At 47.2% G+C, this 26,449-nt stretch overlaps 1 gene segment (V, D, J or C); it reads right to left on the minus strand.

Annotated features, from left to right (window-relative positions):
* Positions 1 to 4,264: 4,264 nt before the first annotated feature.
* Positions 4,265 to 6,242, minus strand: LOC121269326. The segment is given in 3 exon segments: positions 4,265 to 4,373; positions 5,248 to 5,578; positions 6,137 to 6,242. Coding segments are annotated over 3 exon segments (498 nt in total).
* Positions 6,243 to 26,449: the final 20,207 nt, after the last annotated feature.

The raw sequence follows: 26,449 nt of genomic DNA on the forward strand, positions 1-26,449 counted from the left end.
GTCCAGTTGTGACACATGGAGAGTTCAGTAGTGACACATGGAGTGTCCAGTAGTGAGACATGGAGTGTCCAGTAGCGACACATGGAGTGTCCAGTAGTGACACTTGGAGAGTTCAGTAGTGAGACATGGAGTGTCCAGTAGTGGCACATGGAGAGTTCAGTAGTGACACATGGAGTGTCCAGCTTTGGCTTCAAGCTCAAACCGTCTGGAGTGAATCTCCAGCCTCTCACCTACACACTCAGATGTGAGAGTTTCTACCGACTAAATCACAACTGAGTATCAGAAAAAATTAACACCCCCACCCCCCTCCCCACCACCCACAACCTGGTGAACTTTGACATACGTGGCAAAAGCGCAGGCACCGAGATGAGGGAGTAAGCTCCAGGAAACATGATCTATTCCTTCGACACCCAGGTCGATGTGTGAACGGAATGTAGCCCAATAACCCGTGTGAGGGCAGCGTCTCTGCTGGGAATGGTTAAACTCGGAGCATCTGCTGGTTATTATGGTGCAAACGTCACTCTCTGAGAAACCAGCCTCCCCCACATTGCTTCTGTCGGTACATTTACACAATTATACAGGACAGTAGGATAGGCGGGGCGATTTATTCGCGGTTAGCAAATGTCAGGAGTGATTGGATAGAGGCGATAAGGAGAGGCAATCCGCCGAGCGTATTGTCTATAAACAATAGAGTCCATAGACTGAAGGTAATTAGCAAAAGCTGAAGAGAGCGCTGAAGGAGAGTTTCTTTTCTACACAGGGAGATGTTGTGATCTGGAATTTTCTGCCTGGCCGAGTCGAGGGAGCCGAATTGGATAAAAAAAAACTGGACAATGAAATAGGAAGTTCTTTAGGGGATGAGCAGGTGTGGAGAGATGGATTGGTACAGGTGACAATTCTGATGGCCCATAAATAACAATAACATACAGACACCTATCAATCCAAATGTCAATTCAAGACAGAAATAAGATCTATTTCAGGCACTGATGAGCACAATAATGTTATCTGTTTGTTTATTATTTATAGGGCCTACCCATCGCTGCCAAATCCACCATCCAATTCTCCTTGAGAGTGTGACATTGAGCGGTTCCACTAACCTCTCCAGTCCATTATAAAGATGGATGCGATAAACCATGATTTGCTGGGCGATTTCAGGGCAGCTAAAAAGCCAGCCAGATTTCCCTGGGCCGGGAGTCACAAGTGGCTCCAGACCAACTAAAGACAGAAGAATCCCTTCACTGATTGACAAGACAGCTCTACCCTTCAGTCACTCATTGACAAGAGAGCCAAACCCTTCAGTCACGCATTGACAAGTCAGCTCTACCCTTCAGTCACTGATTGACAAGACAGCTCTACCCTTCAGTCAGTCATTGACAAGACAGCTCTACCCTTCAGTCACTCATTCACAAGACAGCTCTACCCTTCAGTCACTGATTGACAAGACAGCTCTACCTTTAAGTTACTCATTGACAAGACAGCTCTACCCTTCAGTCACTCATTGACAAGACAGATCTACCCTTCAGTCACTCATTGAGAAGACAGCTCTACCCTTCAGTCACTCATTGACAAGACAGCTCTACCCTTCAGTCGCTCATTGACAAGACAGATCTGCCCTTCAGTCACTCATTGACAAGACAGCTCTACTCTTCAGTCACTCATTGATGGGGGTCTACTTACCAATCAGAACAAATGGGAAACCATGTGCTCGTCTGAGATCCAAGGCACCAAGCCCTCAACAGGGAGTTACTCACGGCTGACATCCCACACTTACAATCCATACTGAGGAACAGCAGCAGTGTGACACAGGCAGAGCCGCTCACACCTGTAAACAATTCCGCTTGTCTATCAGCAACAGGAAGAAACATGCCCTGGCCTATGAAGTTGCCATGTCACCATTGATAGCTCCTCATACCTAGGCTCCACAATCACCAGCAATCTGTCACTTCATGTCCAAACCAGCGCACACACTGCAGAAGCTCTAACTGTGATGAAACAGTGTAAGATATTGTGAGGTAACATCATCCTTACCAAGAACTTTGTCAAAGCCGCATTGGCAGGCTTGCTCCAATCTACACGGTGAGACCTGAGCACCATGGGCTAGGCAGGAGGACAGGCTCTCTCAGGCATCTCCTGAGCATCTCTCACCAGGGGAAAGGTCACCATGTCAGCCACTTCCATCAGCGCACACTCATTACTAATCCATGGATCCCCTGGGCAAGCCCCTCCACGTTCACCGGATGGGGAGGAGGTTGTACACTCAACGCCCTTCCTGCACAGTCAGTTGGACACTGGGTCACCACATCTTGGCCATTCACACCTCTGCTACGAAGACACTTGCAAAGCCAGACCTGAAGCTGGAGGGTGTGGACGTTGCATACAGGAGGATGGTCTCTGACCTGTGGAGATGGGACTGTTTGGGTTCTCTGAGCTCAGGTTGTCTCCGTCCTGTGTAGGTGGGACTGTTTGGGTTCTCTGAGCTCAGGCTGTCTCTGGCCTGTGGAGATGGGACTGTTTGGGTTCTCTTAGCTCAGGTTGTCTCTGTCCTGTGTAGGTGGGACTGTTTGGGTTCTCTGAGCTCAGGTTGTCTCTGGCCTGTGGAGATGGGACTGTTTGGGTTCTCTTAGCTCAGGTTGTCTCTGGCCTGTGGAGGAGGGACTGTTTGGGTTCTCTTAGCTCAGGTTGTCTCTGGCCTGTGGAGGAGGGACTGTTTGGGTTCTCTTAGCTTGGGTGGTTTGGGTTTAGTGGGGGTTGGGGCGATTGGGGGTAGTGGGGGGTGGGGGGAGTGGGGGGTGTTGAGTAGTTGAGTTTTAGCCCAGATTTAAACAGCAGTTCTACAGGCTGTGCTTGCAGCTGCAGATAGTTAATTAGATAAGCGGCATCAACAGGTTTCCAGAAGCTAGATTCCGTGAGCACAAAAGCAAGACAATTGCTGTGTGTGCTGGTGTATACTTGAGTGTGGCTTTAGGCTGCATTAGATGGCTTCAGTTTGAGTTTGGTGAGTGTGGTAGATAGGCGAAGAGGGAAGATGAAACTTTGATTTTCTACCTTCTCTCAGAAAGACAAGCAGCTACTTAGAGGCACGATAGAAATAAATGAATACTCTGTCCTGTATGAGTCCATGATTCACCCGAGGATATTTCTACAGCGTTGAAAAGTATTGAAGCGATGCTGTAAATTTTCAAATGTCACTCAGGCAGTGTTGGCAAAGATTGCTTAAAGCGATCGTAAGTTTTCTTTTGGAAAAACCAGACACTGGTCAGTGTAGGAGTGCTGCTTTAGGTTGCATTAGAGTGCTTAAGTTGGTGTTTGGTGAGTGAAGGGCTTTTAAGGGTTAATTTAAAGGTTTTAGACCCAGCCCGGCAGCAGTTTGAGACTCTGTGTTCACCAGCAGCGCAGTAATAAACCGCAGGATCAGTCGGCTCCACACTCAGTATTTTCAGGCTGCACGACTTACGCTCGGGTCTGGTGACATTAAACCTCTTCTTGAAACCCTCTTCAGGGGTGGGCTCTGAGGTACCCATCGAGGTGACCATGAGCTGCAGGCCTGCCCCGGGGTGCTGCCGATACCAGTACATGGAGCTGTCGCTGCTGTCATTCTGGTAACAGCCCATACCCCCATCTCCCCTTTTCCCACGGACAATCTCTTGAGCCACTGGGTAACGAGACCGCTCCTGCAGCCAGCTACAGAGAAACACATTTATTACATTAAAAAAACAAACCACAGACACATAGGGTCAAATATCAACTTTCTGGTGATGGGGCCGGTTCTGTACATTTTAAAACATCAGAATCCGTAGAATTGGATTCGGGAACCGCGCCTGCCCATCTCTGGCGAGGCCACTTCCAATTAAACCCCCACTCCCGGGCCCTTTACCGTCAGCCCGACCAATATTACCCCATTTGGAAATTTACCCCGTCCCTTGTGTGGGGCACAAGTTGCAGCTGCTTCCCCAGCCTCTCATGCAATGTATTCTCCAGACCACAGCCACTCACTGCTTCAATCAGTAAGGAACCTGCTCAATCTCGTCACTGACCGAAGCCTTTCTGCAGCTTCTAATGCTCCAAGAATTGAAGTTTCCCCCCAAAAGCAGGTTTAGAGCGGCCAGGGTTGGCCTACAAAGGATGAAAAGTAACCTGGGAGCAGCAGAAACATGAGGTACAGGAAAGCACTGTGCAGCATGATGCCGGAATCATGAACCGCCCTGGGTCAATCCTTCTGCTCCGTCCCAGCTCTCAGACAGACACACTGCAGCTCCACACACTGTCACTCCTCTCGGGTTTGGGGGTGTGGAGACGACATCATTTCAGCAACACCCACAAGGTGTTTACTGGCCCGTTTCTTACCCGAGACAAACAGCCAATCCTTTTCCTGTCTGCGAATAGCAGAATGATAAGCACACGGTGTTGTCTGGCAAGGTGCAGGACATTGCATCTGATGGGGGCTGTGTATAAAGATTCTTACCGATTGCCTATGTGAAGCGTAGGGAGAGATATCTCACCTGAGGCGATTGTTAAACCTGTCGGAGCTCCCCTCATTTCTCCACTCGGCCTCTCAGGAGGACTCCATTAGCACTGTTCCCAGTTATTTCCTTCGTAGGACCAGTCCCAGCAGCAGTGATTGAAAGGTGACGGACATCATTGGCCAGAGAATGCTTAGAATAGACCGGATGTGTCTGTTCACAATGATGTCTGATTTGGATGGGGTAAATAATGGGAAGCAGGTCACTTCGATAGTATTTGGGGAACAGAGGGCACAACCCTAAAGGTGATTCCCAAACGTATAACAGGGGAGATTAAAAGGATGGTACTTATATCTCATTGAAGCTATTATTAGTTGGATTGTATTGTCTGAAATGATGAAGGAAGCAGATCGAATGGGAACTTTGAGGAGATATTTGGCAATGTTTTGGAACAATGTTTATCGGAGGCGCTTTGAGGAAATAAGTAGTGAAGTATGGAGCCGATTCAAAGAGGCACAATAGAAATAAATGAATACTCTGTCCTGTTTGAGTCCATGATTCACCCGAGGATATTTCTACAGCGTTGAAAAGTATTGAAGCGATGCAGTAAATTTTCAATTGTCACTCAGGCAGTGTTGGCAAAGATTGTTTTATCCAATCGTAAGTTTTCTTTTGGAAAAACCAGACACTGGTCAGTGTAGGAGTGCTGCTTTAGGTTGCATTAGAGTGCTTAAGTTGGAGTTTGGTGAGTGATGGGCTTTTAAGGGTTAATTTAAAGGTTTTAGACCCAGCCCGGCAGCAGTTTGAGTCTCTGTGTTCACCAGCAGCGCAGTAATAAACCGCAGTGTCAGTCGGCTCCACATTCAGTATTTTCAGGCTGCACGACTTAATCTCGGGTCTGGTGACATTCAAACTCTTCTTGAAACCATCTTCAGGGGTGGGCTCTGAGGTACCCACCGAGGTGACAATGAGCGGCAGGCCTGCCCCGGGGTGCTGCCGATACCAGTACATGTAGCTGTCACTGCTGTCGTTCTGGTAACAGCCCATCTCCACCGTGTCCCCCTCTCTAACAGACAGGCGGCTCGGCCACTGGGAAACCAGGACGCTCCTGCCGGAGGCTAAGGAGGGAGGTGAGAGACAGAGCGGATCAGAAATGAACTGGCGCAATCAGGATGTGGAGAAAGCTATTGTCGAATCTCACAACGCAGCTCTCGGTCGCTCAGCTCCCTTCACCGAGAAACAGAACCATAATGTCTGGGTGCCCAGTGTCGCCCCAGCTCAGTGGTAGCGTCGCTCTCTGGAGATACTTGTGCTGGGTGCAGATTTGTGTGGAATACTCCTGCCCAGCAGGTTCCCAAACCCCACACCGATAACTCTGCCGCGTTAGCCGCACCCGACACACTTTAACACTCCAGAGAGACGGACTCTTCCTGCTCAGTGAGGCTGCCAAGGGGCTTTGCATTTGTATTTAGTCCTATCCCCTTTCCCTCAACCCTTTCTCCAGCAGATATTCCCCGCCCGTCTATTGTTCCCAGTTACTTTGGCAGAATGCAACTTCCGCACTATGACTGGCAATACCGAGCTCAACAATATCCAATTCTACAAATGATCCAACTGAATGAATTGTGGCTTCAGCAACAGGAACCCCATTCCCCCTTACAAATATTCATTGTAACCTGGTAGCAGCAGCAGCAGCAGCAGCAACAGTGGAGATAGATTAACTGGCCACCCCATGATGCGGGACTTTCACACGGTCTCTCAAACTCGCAGCTTCGCCCGCTTTCACATTATTTCCCTGTCGCTTTGAGGGAATGGAATTAGTGAGAAGGGATATGAAGCAGTTTGAATTGAACACTGTCCCCGTGTTAACCTTCAACTTTCACTCGAGCTAATTCCCTCCGCTTTGGGAGGTGCTGAGTTTGGGGTTCCGAACTGTTGAGAAGCTGAGACATTGTTCCAGCCAGTCACAATCTTGTGGGAAATCGGACAACCTTCATCAATGATCTGGTGACTTTTACCAGTGCAGCTGACTGGAGTTTCCTGTACTTTAGTCTGACAGGACCAGAGGTGAGTGTGTTCCTGATCCAGCCCAGGAGCAGCTCTGATTCCCTGTGTTCACCAGCAGCGCAGTAATAAACCGCAGGGTCAGTCGGCTCCACACTCAGTATTTTCAGGATGCACGACTTACGCTCGGGTCTGGTGACATTAAACCTCTTCTTGAACCCCTCTTCAGGGGTGGGCTCTGAGGTACCCACCGAGGTGACCATGAGCTGCAGGCCTGCTCCGGGGTGCTCCCGATACCAGTACATGTTGATATGCTCAGTGTCGTTCTGGTAACAGTGCATCTCTGCTGTCTGCCCCTGTACAACAGACAGCCGGACCCCCCACTGGGTAAGGAGGGTGCTCCTGCAAGTGTCTGAGGTGGAAAGGAAAAGATGAGAGAGAGATCGGATCATATAAGCACAGCCGGAATAAGGACAGTGAGAATCTCCCCTGTCAAACCTCGCGGTGCGCGCTCAACTGGCTGAAGCTACAGAGCTGTAATTCCTGGACACTCAGGGTCCCTCCAATTCTATTGTAGCAGCACGACAGCCATGCAATTGGCCTCAGTCCCCGAGGTCGGTGGACCAGCTGGAGAAGCATGTTTCAGTTTTCCAGCATCCGCCACATTTAGCTTTTAACTGACTGAATTGCTTCCTACAACAGCACAAGGCTGGTGCCGGCCAAACCAGATTAAGGCCGGCCTAATTTGCCCAACAACAAGCAGCCAGTGACCTGGGAGCAGCAGGAGCAGCAGGGTGAAGTAGAGTGTAAACAGCATGATGCCGGAGTGTGATCAGTCCTTGTCTCTCCATTCACCTCCCGCAGCCCCACTGCTGCTGCTGCATCTCGTTCTGTGATTGGGCGCGGAAGAGACGTCATCGCTGGCACGGCCCAATAGAACGTCTCCTCCTCCATCAAAGCAAAACAGGCGGTTCTTTCCTCTTGACTAAAGAAAAGGATGATGAATCTGCAGCTTTGGGTTGCATTTTGCCATTTCTTGCAGGGGATAGGAGAGATCCTGGGATTTGAAAGGGTTTCCAATTCATGTAAATGATTTAGAAAAACCTAATCAGGTCACAGAAGGTGAAGGCGATGTTTAATGGAAGTAGGGACATCATGAAGAGTTTTAATAAAGGGATAAGCTGCTTTCAGTGTCAGGAGGGTCGGTAAACAGGGGACCCAGCCTGAAGACATTCGGCAAAAGAACCAGAGGGGAAGATGAGATTTCTCTTTTCCTTAACAGTGAGAGATTATAATCTGCAATGCAATGCTTGGAAGTCTGCTGGATGGAGGTTAAATTATACCTTTCAAAAGAGGATTGGAAATTAACTTATAAAAGCAGGATTGCCAGATCAATGGGAAACGAGTAGATGAATGAAAGCGATGAGACAGGTGATTCAAACCGTTCATTCAGGACCGACTGGCTGTGGAGCCTCAGTTTGAGCTGCTTGATTTTGTGATTCGATGAAAACCATTTCTTATCCTTTGCTAACAAATGACAGGGGGTCATTGTCCTGGTATTTCCCGTCACGGGGAATAGTGACTCTGCAGGGGAAGGGGGGATAATCTTTATCATCTGGATTGGTCCATGAACCAGAGAGCATTGCATCTTAGAAAAGGTAAGGTTGGATTTGTGCTGCAACTCTTGCAACCTCTCCTCCCTTCTATGGGCACTTCTATGTTTTCTGAAGTGCTGTCACTGTAAGCACAGAATCACAGAGTCAAGCCTCATCGCACATTATGTGGTAAAGGGGATCATTGATGTAGAAACTTAAATTTGTGCCTGACCCCAACCAGGTTAACTTTTTTTAAAATTCGTTCATGGGATGTGGACGTCATTTTAAGAGTCAAGCGTGTTGGTGTGGACCTGTTGTCACAGGTAGGTCAGAGCAGGTAAGGATGTCACATTTCCTTCTCTAAAGGATAGATGGGGGTTGTTAGAACAATCGACAATGGTTTCGTGGTCATCATTAGACATTTAATTGCCAAATCTTTATTGAATTGAAATGACACCATCTGCTGAGGTGGGATTCGCAGCCTAGTCCCCCGGAACATGACCCTGGGCCTCTTGATTACTATTGTCCAGCGACAACCCCACCAGACCATCGCCCCTGCCCCCAGATTGACATGTTGGACAGCATCTGTTGAACTGGAAGCCCCAGCAATTGTCAAAGGTGTGAAAGGGGAGAAGTGGGACTTGTGGCGGGACTGTGGTGAAGGTCTTTGACTTGGATGGTTTTTTTGGTCAGTGCGGAGGGTGGGTCAGGAGCCCTGTGGCCCCCATCAGCAGCCGGGCAGTAGGTATTCCACCCCCGTCACACTCAGTTCCACACTCTCCAGCTTCAACCTCAACATCCTCTGGTCCATGGCCCCGCTGGATTTCACATCCCTTTCGGAATCCCCTCTCCATATTCAGCCGGTCCAGCCCAGTAAATGTGTCCGATGGCAGGTGAGTCCTTGCCCGCGGGTCTGGCGATACCAGAGCAGGTTGACCCCGGGCTGTTCCATTCTGATAACAGTTCGCAATGACCATGGATGGACCAGATGTCCCCAGACACCATCTGTGAACCAGTCATCAAAGCAATGGATCCATGTGCAACTATTGTTCAGTCAGTTAATTGCACATTCAAAAGTGAATTCAAACATATCCACTTTATATATAGCCATGTTAATCCATTCAAATGTAATGGATTAAATCGATTTCAACTATTCCTATAAAGATATCCCAATACAATATTGTAAGATCTGTTATCCCCGTTGTCCTAGGTCAACATAGACATCCCCCCATCAACCAACATCACCAGAATAGATTCTCTGGGCATTTTCAGGCTGATGTCTGTGTAAAGGTGCTGAGCAGGAACCGTCTGTATTGCAGGATTAAATAGATGATTGGCAGAAAAAGCCAATGGAGAACATTCTTCACTAACTCTTCTTCAAAGGCGATTAGAGGCAGTTAATAAATGGTCCGGCCGGGGGTGGGGTTCACACTGTGAACCAACTAGAAAACTTCAGAAACAACTAAATGGGGAGAAGCTTTATGAAGGCAAGTCTTCCATTATTAAACAAAATATAAATAACTATATTTCCAACATGCAACAGTTTTTGCCGGGTGTATTTCAACGTAAAAGTGTAAATCAATGCACCGTCTCTCACATTATAGAAAAGTGTAAATCAATGCAACATCTCTCACGTTATAGAAAAGTGTGAATCAATGCACCGACTCTCACGTTATAGAAAAGTGTAAATCAATGCACCGTCTCTCACTTTATAGAAAAGCGCAAATCAATGCACAGTCTCTCACGTTATAGAAAAGTGTAAATCAATGCACCGTCTATCAAGTTATGGAAAAGTGTAAATCAATGCACCGGCTCTCATGTTATAGAAAAGTGTAAATCAATGCACCGTCTCTCACGTTATGTAAATGTGTAAATCAATGCACCGTCTCTCAGGTTATAGAAAAGTCTAAATCAATGCACCGTCTCTCAGGTTATAGAAAAGTGTAAATCAATGCACCGTCTCTCAGGTTATAGAAAAGTGTAAATCAATGCACTGTTTCTCATGTTATAGAAAAGTGTAAATCAATGCACCGTCTCTCATGTTATAGAAAAGTCTAAATCAATGCACCGTCTCTCACATTATAGAAAAGTGTAAATCAATGCACCGTCTCTCATGTAACAGAAAAGTGTAAATCAATGCACCATCTGTCATGTTCTAGAAAAGTGTAAATCAATGCACGGTCTCTCACGTTATAGAAAAGTGTAAATCAATGCACCGTCTGTCATGTTATAGAAAAGTGTAAATCAATGCACCGTCTCTCATGTGAGAGAAAATTGTAAATCAATGCACTGTCTCTCACGTTATAGAAAAGTGTAAAACAATGCACCATCTGTCATGCTATAGAAAAGTGTAAATCAATGCACCGTCTCTCATGTTATAGAAAAGTGTAAATCAATGCACAGTCTCTCACATTATGGAAAAGTGTAAATCAATGAACCGTCTCTCACGTTATAGAAAAGTGTAAATCAATGCACCGTCTCTCACGTTATAGAAAATTGTAAATCAATGCACCGTCTCTCACGTTATAGAAAAGTGTACATCAATGCACCGTCTCTCACCTTATAGAAAAGGGTAAATCAATGCACCGTCTCTCATGTTATAGAAAACTGTAAATCAATGCACCGTCTCTCATGTTATAGAAATGTATAAATCAATGCACCGTCTCTCATGTTATAGAAAAGTGTAAATCAATGCACCGTCTCTCACGTTATAGAAAAGTGTAAATCAATGCACCGACTCTCATGTTATCGAAAAGCGAAACCAAACAAATCCCTATTGTCAGAATATGTTGCCTCAGTTCGATACTTATACCTCATCAGCAACAGGATAGTAAGTGGGAGATCATTGAGGAAGCATCGCGGCAGAAAGCTGTAATCCGGCGGCTGCTGCTTTGTCCAGGGGGTGGGGGAGTTGTCAGGTTAGAATCTGACCCATGTTTCAATTACTTAGCGTGGGACGTCCGATGGTTGAAGCTGCAGCCAAAGCGCTGCAACCTCCGCTACTCTCGGAAGTGGCCCCGAGAAAACCACACCTGCCTCTTCATCCAGGAAGAGACATCAAACCTTCCCCCAAACACGGCACCGGTAGGACAATGGTCATTTCCTGGCCTGGTGACACACGCACACACATGTCCCAGGCAATGGGCCATGGTCAGCAACAGACACAATCTAACCATTGCACCTAAATATTCAACAACAGGAACATCAGTTAAACCCTGCCACTAACGCCCTAGGGGTTACCGTTCACCAGAAACTGGACTGGCCTATCCGTGTAAATGCTGCTGCTACAGGAGCAGGTCAGGGAATTCTGCACTCAAAAAGCACCTTTTGACTCAAAGCCTGTCCTCCAACTACAAGATAAAAGGCAACACTGTGATGTCTCACACTCCATTTGCACCAATAAGTGCAGATCCCAATTATTCTCCAGGAGCTCTGCGCAATGAAGGATAAAGCAGACCAACAGGATGGTCAGTCCAACCGCCTCCTTCAACATTCAACACACAGGGACACAGTCGGTACAATATACAAGATGCATCGAAACAATCCACCAAGGCTCCTTCAGTCATGCTTGTGAATCGCACGGTCCCTACCACCTAGAAGTGGAACCCGAGCACCCTTTCCCCAGTGGCGACCAGGAATGAACAGCAGATGGTGTGGCCAGTGAGTATTGGCTTCATGGTCATCGTTAGATTGTCAATTCCAGGTTGAAATCCCAAGTTTGATATCTAATTAGATTGTCAATTCCAGGTTTACATCCCAAGTCTGATATCTAATTAGATTGTCAATTCCAGGTTGACATCCCAAGTTTGATATCTAATTAGATTGTCAATTCCAGGTTGACATCACAAGTTTGATATCTAATTAGATTGTCAATTCCAGGTTGACATCCCAAGTTTGTATCTAATTAGATTGTCAATTCCAGGTTGACATCCCAAGTTTGATATCTCTGCAGCAGCTGAGGGGGAGGGTTCACATGGAGAGTTCAGTAGTGACTCATGGAGTGTCCAGTAGTGACACTTGGAGAGTTCAGTAGTGAAACATGGAGTGTCCACTAGTGGCGCATGGAGAGTTCAGTAGTGACACATGATGAGTTCAGTAGTGGCACATGGAGTTTCCAGTAGTGACACATGGAGAGTTCAGTAGTGACACATGGAGAGTTCAGTTGTGACACATGGAGTGTCCAGTATTGACACAGGTAGAGTTCAGTAGTGACACATGGAGTGTCCAATAGTGGGACATGGAGTGTCCATAGTGACTCATGGAGAGTTCAGTAGTGACACATTGAGAGTTCAGTAGCGACACATGGAGTGTCCAGTAGTGGAACATGGAGTGTCCAGTAGTGACACATGGAGAGTCCAGTAGTGACACATGGAGTGTTCAGTAGTGACACATGGAGTGTCCAGTAGTGACACATGGAGTGTTCAGTAGTGACACGTGGAGTGTCCAGTAGTGACACATGGAGTGTTCAGTAGTGACACATGGAGAGCTCAGTAGTGACACATGGAGTGTCCAGTAGTGACACAAGGAGTGTCCAGTATTGACACAGGTAGAGTTCAGTAGTGACAAATGGAGTGTCCAATAGTGGAACATGGAGTGTCCATAGTGACACATGGAGAGTTCAGTAGTGACACATGGAGAGTTCAGTAGTGACACATGGAGTGTCCAGTAGTGGAACATGGAGTGTCCAGTAGTGACACATGGAGTGTGCAGTAGTGACACTTGGAGTGTCCAGTAGTGACACATGGAGAGTTCAGTAGCGACACATGGAGTGTTCGGTAGTGAAATATGGAGAGTTCAGTAGTGACACATGGAGTGTTCGGTAGTGACACATGGAGAGTTCAGTAGCGACACATGGAGTGGCCAGTAGTGGAACATGGAGTGTCCAGTAGTGACACATGGAGTGTCCAGTAGTGACACTTGGAGTGTCCAGTAGTGACACATGGAGAGTCCAGTAGTGACACATGGAGTGTTCAGTAGTGACACATGGAGAGCTCAGTAGCGACACATGGAGTGTTCAGTAGTGATACATGGAGTGTCCAGTAGTGACACATGTTGAGTTCAGTAGTGACACATGGAGTGTCCAGTAGTGACACATGGAGAGTCCAGTAGTGACACATGGAGTATCCAGTAGTGACACATGGAGAGCTCAGTAGCGACACATGGAGCGTTCAGTAGTGACACATGGAGTGTCCAGTAGTGACACATGGACTGTCCAGTAGCGATATATGTAGATTTCAGTAGTGTCACTTTTAGAGTTCAGTAGTGACACATCGCGTGTCCAGTAGTGGCACATGGAGAGTTCAGTACTGACACATGGAGAGTTCAGTAGTGGCACATGGAGTTTCCAGTAGTGACACATGTAGTGTTCAATAGTGACACATGGAGAGTTCAGTAGTGACATATGGAGTGTTCAGTAGTGACACATGGAGTGTCCAGTAGTGACACATGGAGTCTTCAGTAGTGACACATGGAGAGTTCAGTAGTGACACATGGAGTGTCCAGTAGTGGCACATGGAGAGTTCAGTAGTGACACATGGTGAGTTCAGTAGTGGCACATGGAGTTTCCAGTAGTGACACATGGAGTGTCCAGTAGCGACACATGGAGAGTTCAGTAGTGACACATGGAGTGTCCAGTAGTGACACATGGAGAGTTCAGTAGTGACACATTGAGTGTCCAGTAGTGATACATGGAGAGTTCAGTAGTGACACATGGAGTGTCCAGTAGTAACACATGGAGTGTCCAGTAGTGGCATATGGTTTGTCCAGTAGCGACTCATGGAGAGTTCAGTAGTGACACATGGAGTGTCCAGTAGTGACACATGGAGTGTCCAGTAGTGACACATGGAGAGTTCAGTAATGACACATGGACTGTCCGGTAGTGACACATGGAGTGTCCAGTAGTGACACATGGAGAGTTCAGTAATGACACATGGAGTGTCCAGTAGTGACACATGGAGAGTTCAGTAGTGACACATGGAGAGTTCAGTAGTGACACATGGAGTGTCCAGTACTGACACATGGAGAGTTCAGTAATGACACATGGAGTGTCCAGTATTGATACATGGAGCGTCCAGTAGTGACACATGGAGTGTTCAGTAGTGACACATGGCGAGTTCAGGAGTGACACATGGAGAGTTCAGTAGTGACACATGGAGAGTTCAGTAGTGACACATGGAGTGTCCAGTAGTGACACTTGGAGAGTTCAGTAGTGAAACATGGCATGTCCAGTAATGGCACATGGAGAGTTCAGTAGTGACACATGGTGAGTTCGGTAGTGGCACATGGAGTTTCCAGTAGTGTCACATGGACTGTCCAGTAGTGACACATGGAGTGTTCAGTAGTGACACATGGAGTGTCCAGTAGTGACACATGGAGAGCTCAGTAGTGACACATGGAGTGTCCAGTAGTGACACATGGAGTGTCCAGTATTGACACAGGGAGAGTTCAGTAGTGACACATGGAGTGTCCAATAGTGGAACATGGAGTGTCCATAGTGACACATGGAGAGTTCAGTAACGACACATGGAGTGTCCAGTAGTGGAACATGGAGTGGCCAGTAGTGACACATGGAGTGTTCGGTTGTGACACATGGAGAGTTCAGTAGCGTCACATGGAGTGGCCAGTAGTGGAACATCGAGTGTCCAGTAGTGACACATGGAGTGTCCAGTAGTGACACTTGGAGTGTCCAGTAGTGACACATGGAGTGTCCAGTAGTGACACATGGAGAGTCCAGTAGTGACACATGGAGTGTCCAGTAGTGACACATGGAGAGCTCAGTAGCAACACATGGAGTGTTCAGTAGTGACACATGGAGTGTCCAGTAGTGACACATGGTGAGTTCAGTAGCGACAGATGGAGTGTCCAGTAGTGACACATGGAGTGTTCAGTAGTGACACATGGTGTGTTCAGTAGTGACACATGGACTGTCCAGTAGCGACACATGTAGAGTTCAGTAGTGTCACATTTAGAGTTCAGTAGTGACACAACGAGTGTCCAGTAGTGACACATGGAGTGTCCAGTAGTGACACATGGACTGTCCAGTAGCGACATATGTAGAGTTCAGTAGTGTCACATGGACAGTTCAGTAGTGACACATCGAGTGTCCAGTAGTGACACATGGAGTGTCAAGTTATGACACATGGACTGTCCAGTAGCGACATATGTAGAGTTCAGTAGTGTCACATGGAAAGTTCACTAGTGACATATCGAGTGTCCAGTAGTGGCACATGGAGAGTTCAGTACTGACACATGGAGAGTTCAGTAGTGGCACATGGAGTTTCCAGTAGTGACACATGGAGTGTCCAGTAGTGACACATGGAGAGTTCAGTTGTGACACATGGAGTGTTCAGTAGTGACACATGGAGAGTTCAGTAGTGACACATGGAGTGTCCAATAGTGACACATGGAGTGTCCAGTAGTGACACATGGAGTGTCCAGTAGTGGCACATGGAGAGTTCAGTAGTGACACATGGTGAGTTCAGTAGTGGCACATGGAGTTTCCAGTAGTGACACATGGAGTGTCCAGTAGTGACGCATGGAGTGTTCAGTAGTGACACATGGAGTGTCCAGTAGTGACACATGGAGTGTTCAGTAGTGACACAAGCAGAGCTCAGTAGTGACACATGGAGTGTCCAGTAGTGACACATGGAGTTTCCAGTATTGACACAGGGAGAGTTCAGTAGTGGAACATGGTGTGTCCAGTAGTGGAACATGGAGTGTCCAGTAGTGACACATGGAGTGTTCGGTAGTGACACACGGAGAGTTCAGTAGCAACACATGGTGTGTCCAGTAGTGGAACATGGAGTGTCCAGTAGTGACACATGGAGTGTTCGGTAGTGACACATGGAGAGTTCAGTAGCGACACATGGGGTGTCCAGTAGTGGAACATGGAGTGTCCAGTAGTGACACATGGAGTGTCCAGTAGTGACACATGGAGTGTCCTGTAGTGACACATGGAGTGTCCAGTAGTGACACATGGAGTGTCCAGTAGTGACACATGGAGAGTTCAGTAGCGACACATGGAGTGTTCTGTAGTGACACATGGAGAATTCAGTAGTGACACATGGAGTATCCAGTAGTGACACATGGTGAGTTCAGTAGTGACAAATGGTGAGTTCAGTAGTGACACATGGAGAGTTCAGTACTGACACATGGAGTGTCCAGTAGTGACACATGGAGAGTTCAGTAGTGACACATGGAGTGTCCAGTAGTGACACATGTAGAGTTCAGTAGTGACACATGGAGAGTTCAGTTGTGACACATGGAGTGTCCAGTAGTGGAACATGGAGTGTCCAGTAGTGACACATGGAGTGTCCAGTAATGACACATGGAGACTTCAGTAGTGACACATGGAGAGTTCACTAGTGACACATGGAGTGTCCAGTAGTGACAAATGAATTGTCCAGTAGTGACACATGGAGAATTCAGTAGCGACACATGGAGTGTCCAGTAGTGACACATGGAGAGTTCAGTAGTGACACATGGAGAGTCCAGTAGTGACACATGGAGTGTCCAGTAGTGACACATGGAGAGCTGAGTAGCGACACATGGAGTGTTCAGTAGTGACACATTGTGTGTCCAGTAGTGACACATGGAGAGTTCAATAAAGACACATGGAGTGTTCAGTAGTGACACATGGAGTGTTCCGTAGCGACACATAGAGTTTTCAGTAGTGGAACATGGAGAGTTCAGTTGTGACACATGGAGTGTTCAGTAGCGACACATGGAGTGTCCAGTAGTGACACATGGAGAGTTCAGTAGTGACACATGGAGAGTTCAGTAGTGACACATTGAGTGTCCAGTAGTGACACATGGAGAGTTCAGTACTGAAACATGGAGAGTTCAGTAGTGGCACATGGAGTTTCCAGTAGTGACACATGTAGTGTTCAATAGTGACACATGGAGAGTTCAGTAGTGACACATGGAGTGTCCAGTAGTGGCACATGGAGAGTTCAGTAGTGACACATGGTGAGTTCAGTAGTGGCACATGGAGTTTCCAGTAGTGAAACATGGAGTGTCCAGTAGCGACACATGGAGAGTTCAGTAGTGACACATGGAGTGTCCAGTAGTGACACATGGAGAGTTCAGTAGTGACACATTGAGTGTCCAGTAGTGATACATGGAGAGTTCAGCAGTGACACATGCAGAGTCCAGTAGTGACACATGGAGTGTCCAGTAGTGACACATGGACTGTCCAGTAGCGACACATGGAGTGTCCAGTAGTGACACATGGACTGTCCAGTAGCGACATATGTAGAGTTCAGTAGTGTCACATGGACAGTTCAGTAGTGACACATCGAGTGTCCAGTAGTGGCACATGGAGAGTTCAGTACTGACACATGGAGAGTTCAGTAGTGGCACATGGAGTTTCCAGTAGTGACACATGGAGTGTTCAACAGTGACACATGGAGAGTTCAGTTGTGACACATGGAGTGTTCAGTAGTGACACATGGAGAGTTCAGTAGTGACACATGGAGTGTCCAATAGTGACACATGGAGTGTCCAGTAGTGAAACATGGAGTCTTCAGTAGTGAAACATGGAGTCTTCAGTAGTGACACATGGAGAGTTCAGTAGTGACACATGGAGAGATAAGTAGTGACACATGGAGAGTTCAGTAGCGACACATGGAGTGTTCAGTAGTGACACATGGAGTGTTCAGTAGTGACACATGGAGCGTCCAGTAGTGACACGTGGCGAATTCAGTAGTGACACATGGAGTATCCAGTAGTGACACATGGAGAGTTCAGTAGTGACAAATGGTGAGTTCAGTAGTGACACATGGAGAGTTCAGCAGTGACACATGGCGTGTCCAGTAGTGACACATGGAGAGTTCAGTAGTGACAAATGGAGTGTCCAGTAGTGACACATGTAGAGTTCAGTAGTGACACATGGAGAGTTCAGTTGTGACACATGGAGTGTCCAGTAGTGGAACATGGAGTGTCCAATAGTGACACATGGAGTGTCCAGTAGTGACACATGGAGTGTCCAGTAGTGACACATGGAATGTCCAGTAATGACACATGGAGAGTTCAGTAGCGACACATGGAGAGTTCAGTAGTGACACATGGAGTGTCCAGTAGTGACACATGGAGTGTCCTGTAGTGACACATGGAGTGTCCAGTAGTGACACATGGAGTGTCCAGTAGTGACACATGGAGAGTTCAGTAGCGACACATGGAGTGTTCTGTAGTGACACATGGAGAATTCAGTAGTGACACATGGAGTATCCAGTAGTGACACATGGTGAGTTCAGTAGTGACAAATGGTGAGTTCAGTAGTGACACATGGAGAGTTCAGTACTGACACATGGAGTGTCCAGTAGTGACACATGGAGAGTTCAGTAGTGACACATGGAGTGTCCAGTAGTGACACATGTAGAGTTCAGTAGTGACACATGGAGAGTTCAGTTGTGACACATGGAGTGTCCAGTAGTGGAACATGGAGTGTCCAGTAGTGACACATGGAGTGTCCAGTAATGACACATGGAGACTTCAGTAGTGACACATGGAGAGTTCACTAGTGACACATGGAGTGTCCAGTAGTGACAAATGAATTGTCCAGTAGTGACACATGGAGAATTCAGTAGCGACACATGGAGTGTCCAGTAGTGACACATGGAGAGTTCAGTAGTGACACATGGAGAGTCCAGTAGTGACACATGGAGTGTCCAGTAGTGACACATGGAGAGCTGAGTAGCGACACATGGAGTGTTCAGTAGTGACACATTGTGTGTCCAGTAGTGACACATGGAGAGTTCAATAAAGACACATGGAGTGTTCAGTAGTGACACATGGAGTGTTCCGTAGCGACACATAGAGTTTTCAGTAGTGGAACATGGAGAGTTCAGTTGTGACACATGGAGTGTTCAGTAGCGACACATGGAGTGTCCAGTAGTGACACATGGAGAGTTCAGTAGTGACACATGGAGAGTTCAGTAGTGACACATTGAGTGTCCAGTAGTGACACATGGAGAGTTCAGTACTGAAACATGGAGAGTTCAGTAGTGGCACATGGAGTTTCCAGTAGTGACACATGTAGTGTTCAATAGTGACACATGGAGAGTTCAGTAGTGACACATGGAGTGTCCAGTAGTGGCACATGGAGAGTTCAGTAGTGACACATGGTGAGTTCAGTAGTGGCACATGGAGTTTCCAGTAGTGAAACATGGAGTGTCCAGTAGCGACACATGGAGAGTTCAGTAGTGACACATGGAGTGTCCAGTAGTGACACATGGAGAGTTCAGTAGTGACACATTGAGTGTCCAGTAGTGATACATGGAGAGTTCAGCAGTGACACATGCAGAGTCCAGTAGTGACACATGGAGTGTCCAGTAGTGACACATGGACTGTCCAGTAGCGACACATGGAGTGTCCAGTAGTGACACATGGACTGTCCAGTAGCGACATATGTAGAGTTCAGTAGTGTCACATGGACAGTTCAGTAGTGACACATCGAGTGTCCAGTAGTGGCACATGGAGAGTTCAGTACTGACACATGGAGAGTTCAGTAGTGGCACATGGAGTTTCCAGTAGTGACACATGGAGTGTTCAACAGTGACACATGGAGAGTTCAGTTGTGACACATGGAGTGTTCAGTAGTGACACATGGAGAGTTCAGTAGTGACACATGGAGTGTCCAATAGTGACACATGGAGTGTCCAGTAGTGAAACATGGAGTCTTCAGTAGTGAAACATGGAGTCTTCAGTAGTGACACATGGAGAGTTCAGTAGTGACACATGGAGAGATAAGTAGTGACACATGGAGAGTTCAGTAGCGACACATGGAGTGTTCAGTAGTGACACATGGAGTGTTCAGTAGTGACACATGGAGCGTCCAGTAGTGACACGTGGCGAATTCAGTAGTGACACATGGAGTATCCAGTAGTGACACATGGAGAGTTCAGTAGTGACAAATGGTGAGTTCAGTAGTGACACATGGAGAGTTCAGCAGTGACACATGGCGTGTCCAGTAGTGACACATGGAGAGTTCAGTAGTGACAAATGGAGTGTCCAGTAGTGACACATGTAGAGTTCAGTAGTGACACATGGAGAGTTCAGTTGTGACACATGGAGTGTCCAGTAGTGGAACATGGAGTGTCCAATAGTGACACATGGAGTGTCCAGTAGTGACACATGGAGTGTCCAGTAGTGACACATGGAATGTCCAGTAATGACACATGGAGAGTTCAGTAGCGACACATGGAGAGTTCAGTAGTGACACATGGAGTGTCCAGTAGTTACAAATGGATTGTCCAGTAGTGACACATGGAGAATTCAGTAGCGACACATGGAGTGTCCAGTGGTGACACATGGAGTGTCCAGTAGTGACACATTGAGTGTCCAGTACTGACACATGGAGTGTCCAGTAGTGACACATGGAGAATTCAGTAGCGACACATGGAGTGTCCAGTAGTGACACATGGAGTGTCCAGTAGTGACACATGGAGAATTCAGTTGCGACACATAGAGTTTCCAGTAGTGGAACATGGAGAGTTCAGTTGTGACACATGGAGTGTTCAGTAGCGACACATGGAGTGTCCAGTAGTGACACATGGATAGTTCAGTAGCGACACATGGAGTGTCCAGTAGTGACACATGGAGAGTTCAGTAGTGACACATGGAGAGTTCAGTAGTGACACATTGAGTGTCCAGTAGTGACACATGGAGAGTTCAGTACTGAAACATGGAGAGTTCAGTAGTGGCACATGGAGTTTCCAGTAGTGACACATGTAGTGTTCAATAGTGACACATGGAGAGTTCAGTAGTGACACATTGAGTGTCCAGTAGTGACACATGGAGAGTTCAGTAGTGACACATGGAGTGTCCAGTAGTGACACATGGAGTGTCCAGTAGTGACACATGGAGTCTTCAGTAGTGACACATGGAGAGTTCAGTAGTGACACATGGAGTGTCCAGTAGTGACACATGGAGAGTCCAGTAGTGACACATGGAGTGTCCAGTAGTGACACATGGAGAGCTCAGTAGCAACACATGGAGTGTTCAGTAGTGACACATGGAGTGTCCAGTAGTGACACATGGTGAGTTCAGTAGCGACAGATGGAGTGTTCAGTAGTGACACATGGAGTGTTCAGTAGTGACACATGGAGTGTTCAGTAGTGACACATGGACTGTCCAGTAGCGACACATGTAGAGTTCAGTAGTGTCACATTTAGAGTTCAGTAGTGACACAACGAGTGTCCAGTAGTGACACATGGAGTGTCCAGTAGTGACACATGGACTGTCCAGTAGCGACATATGTAGAGTTCAGTAGTGTCACATGGACAGTTCAGTAGTGACACATCGAGTGTCCAGTAGTGACACATGGAGTGTCAAGTTATGACACATGGACTGTCCAGTAGCGACATATGTAGAGTTCAGTAGTGTCACATGGAAAGTTCACTAGTGACACATCGAGTGTCCAGTAGTGGCACATGGAGAGTTCAGTACTGACACATGGAGAGTTCAGTAGTGGCACATGGAGTTTCCAGTAGTGACACATGGAGTGTCCAGTAGTGACACATGGAGAGTTCAGTTGTGACACATGGAGTGTTCAGTAGTGACACATGGAGAGTTCAGTAGTGACACATGGAGTGTCCAATAGTGACACATGGAGTGTCCAGTAGTGACACATGGAGTGTCCAGTAGTGGCACATGGAGAGTTCAGTAGTGACACATGGTGAGTTCAGTAGTGGCACATGGAGTTTCCAGTAGTGACACATGGAGTGTCCAGTAGTGACGCATGGAGTGTTCAGTAGTGACACATGGAGTGTCCAGTAGTGACACATGGAGTGTTCAGTAGTGACACAAGCAGAGCTCAGTAGTGACACATGGAGTGTCCAGTAGTGACACATGGAGTTTCCAGTATTGACACAGGGAGAGTTCAGTAGTGGAACATGGTGTGTCCAGTAGTGGAACATGGAGTGTCCAGTAGTGACACATGGAGTGTTCGGTAGTGACACACGGAGAGTTCAGTAGCAACACATGGTGTGTCCAGTAGTGGAACATGGAGTGTCCAGTAGTGACACATGGAGTGTCCATTAGTGACACATGGAGAGCTCAGTAGCGACACATGGAGTGCTCAGTAGTGACACATGGAGTGTCCAGTAGTGACACATGGAGAGTTCAGTAGCGACACATGGAGTGTTCTGTAGTGACACATGGAGAATTCAGTAGTGACACATGGAGTATCCAGTAGTGACACATGGTGAGTTCAGTAGTGACAAATGGTGAGTTCAGTAGTGACACATGGAGAGTTCAGTACTGACACATGGAGTGTCCAGTAGTGACACATGGAGAGTTCAGTAGTGACACATGGAGTGTCCAGTAGTGACACATGTAGAGTTCAGTAGTGACACATGGAGAGTTCAGTTGTGACACATGGAGTGTCCAGTAGTGGAACATGGAGTGTCCAGTAGTGACACATGGAGTGTCCAGTAATGACACATGGAGACTTCAGTAGTGACACATGGAGAGTTCACTAGTGACACATGGAGTGTCCAGTAGTGACAAATGAATTGTCCAGTAGTGACACATGGAGAATTCAGTAGCGACACATGGAGTGTCCAGTAGTGACACATGGAGAGTTCAGTAGTGACACATGGAGAGTCCAGTAGTGACACATGGAGTGTCCAGTAGTGACACATGGAGAGCTGAGTAGCGACACATGGAGTGTTCAGTAGTGACACATTGTGTGTCCAGTAGTGACACATGGAGAGTTCAATAAAGACACATGGAGTGTTCAGTAGTGACACATGGAGTGTTCAGTAGCGACACATGGAGAGTTCAGTAGTGACACATGGAGAGTTCAGAAGTGGAACATGGAGAGTTCAGTTGTGACACATGGAGTGTTCAGTAGCGACACATGGAGTGTCCAGTAGTGACACATGGAGAGTTCAGTAGTGACACATGGAGAGTTCAGTAGTGACACATTGAGTGTCCAGTAGTGACACATGGAGAGTTCAGTACTGAAACATGGAGAGTTCAGTAGTGGCACATGGAGTTTCCAGTAGTGACACATGTAGTGTTCAATAGTGACACATGGAGAGTTCAGTAGTGACACATGGAGTGTCCAGTAGTGGCACATGGAGAGTTCAGTAGTGACACATGGTGAGTTCAGTAGTGGCACATGGAGTTTCCAGTAGTGAAACATGGAGTGTCCAGTAGCGACACATGGAGAGTTCAGTAGTGACACATGGAGTGTCCAGTAGTGACACATGGAGAGTTCAGTAGTGACACATTGAGTGTCCAGTAGTGATACATGGAGAGTTCAGCAGTGACACATGCAGAGTCCAGTAGTGACACATGGAGTGTCCAGTAGTGACACATGGACTGTCCAGTAGCGACACATGGAGTGTCCAGTAGTGACACATGGACTGTCCAGTAGCGACATATGTAGAGTTCAGTAGTGTCACATGGACAGTTCAGTAGTGACACATCGAGTGTCCAGTAGTGGCACATGGAGAGTTCAGTGCTGACACATGGAGATTTCAGTAGTGGCACATGGAGTTTCCAGTAGTGACACATGGAGTGTTCAACAGTGACACATGGAGAGTTCAGTTGTGACACATGGAGTGTTCAGTAGTGACACATGGAGAGTTCAGTAGTGACACATGGAGTGTCCAATAGTGACACATGGAGTGTCCAGTAGTGAAACATGGAGTCTTCAGTAGTGAAACATGGAGAGTTTAGTAGTGACACATGGAGAGTTCAGTAGTGACACATGGAGAGATAAGTAGTGACACATGGAGAGTTCAGTAGCGACACATGGAGTGTTCAGTAGTGACACATGGAGTGTTCAGTAGTGACACATGGAGCGTCCAGTAGTGACACGTGGCGAATTCAGTAGTGACACATGGAATATCCAGTAGTGACACATGGAGAGTTCAGTAGTGACAAATGGTGAGTTCAGTAGTGACACATGGAGAGTTCAGCAGTGACACATGGCGTGTCCAGTAGTGACACATGGAGAGTTCAGTAGTGACAAATGGAGTGTCCAGTAGTGACACATGTAGAGTTCAGTAGTGACACATGGAGAGTTCAGTTGTGACACATGGAGTGTCCAGTAGTGGAACATGGAGTGTCCAATAGTGACACATGGAGTGTCCAGTAGTGACACATGGAGTGTCCAGTAGTGACACATGGAATGTCCAGTAATGACACATGGAGAGTTCAGTAGCGACACATGGAGAGTTCAGTAGTGACACATGGAGTGTCCAGTAGTTACAAATGGATTGTCCAGTAGTGACACATGGAGAATTCAGTAGCGACACATGGAGTGTCCAGTGGTGACACATGGAGTGTCCAGTAGTGACACATGGAGAATTCAGTTGCGACACATAGAGTTTCCAGTAGTGGAACATGGAGAGTTCAGTTGTGACACATGGAGTGTTCAGTAGCGACACATGGAGTGTCCAGTAGTGACACATGGATAGTTCAGTAGCGACACATGGAGTGTCCAGTAGTGACACATGGAGAGTTCAGTAGTGACACATGGAGAGTTCAGTAGTGACACATTGAGTGTCCAGTAGTGACACATGGAGAGTTCAGTACTGAAACATGGAGAGTTCAGTAGTGGCACATGGAGTTTCCAGTAGTGACACATGTAGTGTTCAATAGTGACACATGGAGAGTTCAGTAGTGACACATTGAGTGTCCAGTAGTGACACATGGAGAGTTCAGTAGTGACACATGGAGTGTCCAGTAGTGACACATGGAGTGTCCAGTAGTGACACATGGAGTCTTCAGTAGTGACACATGGAGAGTTCAGTAGTGACACATGGAGTGTCCAGTAGTGGCACATGGAGAGCTCAGTAGTGACACATGGTGAGTTCAGTAGTGGCACATGGAGTTTCCAGTACTGACACATGGAGTGTCCAGTAGCGACACATGGAGAGTTCAGTAGTGACACATGGAGTGTCCAGTAGTGACACATGGAGAGTTCAGTAGTGGCACATTGAGTGTCCAGTAGTGATACATGGAGAGTTCAGTAGTGACACATGGAGAGTCCAGTAGTGACACATGGAGTGTCCAGTAGTGACACATGGACTGTCCAGTAGCGACACATGGAGTGTCCAGTAGTGACACATGGACTGTCCAGTAGCGACATATGTAGAGTTCAGTAGTGTCACATGGACAGTTCAGTAGTGACACATCGAGTGTCCAGTAGTGGCACATGGAGAGTTCAGTACTGACACATGGAGAGTTCAGTAGTGGCACATGGAGTTTCCAGTAGTGACACATGGAGTGTTCAACAGTGACACATGGAGAGTTCAGTTGTGACACATGGAGTGTTCAGTAGTGACACATGGAGAGTTCAGTAGTGACACATGGAGTGTCCAATAGTGACACATGGAGTGTCCAGTAGTGGCACATGGAGAGATAAGTAGTGACACATGGTGAGTTCAGTAGTGGCACATGGAGTTTCCAGTAGTGACACATGGAGTGTCCAGTAGTGACACATGGAGTGTTCAGTAGTGACACAAGCAGAGCTCAGTAGTGACACATGGACTGTCCAGTAGTGACACATGGAGTGTCCAGTATTGACACAGGGAGAGTTCAGTAGTGAAACATGGAGCGTCCAGTAGTGGAACATGGAGTGGCCAGTAGTGATACATGGAGAGTTCAGTAGCGACACATGGTGTGTCCAGTAGTGGAACATGGAGTGTCCAGTAGTGACACATGGAGTGTTCAGTAGTGACACATGGAGAGTTCAGTAGCGACACATGGGGTGTCCAGTAGTGGAACATGGAGTGTCCAGTAGTGACACATGGACTGTCCAGTAGTGACACATGGAGTGTCCAGTAGTGACACATGGAGAGTCCAGTAGTGACACATGGAGTGTCCAGTAGTGACACATGGAGAGCTCAGTAGCGACACATGGAGTGCTCAGTAGTGACACATGGAGTGTCCAGTAGTGACACATGGAGACTTCAGTAGCGACACATAGAGTGTTCAGTAGTGACACATGGAGAATTCAGCAGTGACACATGGAGTATCCAGTAGTGACACATGGAGAGTTCAGTAGGGACAAATGGTGAGTTCAGTAGTGACACATGGAGAGTTCAGTACTGACACATGGAATGTCCAGTAGTGACACATGGAGAGTTCAGTAATGACACATGGAGTGTCCAGTAGTGACACATGTAGAGTTCAGTAGTGACACATGGAGAGTTCAGTTGTGACACATGGAGTGTCCAGTAGTGGAACATGGAGTGTCCAGTAGTGACACATGGAGTGTCCAGTAGTGACACATGGAGTGTCCAGTAGTGACACATGGAGTGTCCAGTAATGACACATGTAGACTTCAGTAGTGACACATGGAGAGTTCAGTAGTGACACATGGAGTGTCCAGTAGTGATAAATGGATTGTCCAGTAGTGACACATGGAGAATT

This window comes from Carcharodon carcharias, chromosome 24 (assembly GCF_017639515.1).
Source record: "Carcharodon carcharias isolate sCarCar2 chromosome 24, sCarCar2.pri, whole genome shotgun sequence".
Taxonomy (NCBI): Eukaryota; Metazoa; Chordata; class Chondrichthyes; order Lamniformes; family Lamnidae; genus Carcharodon; species Carcharodon carcharias.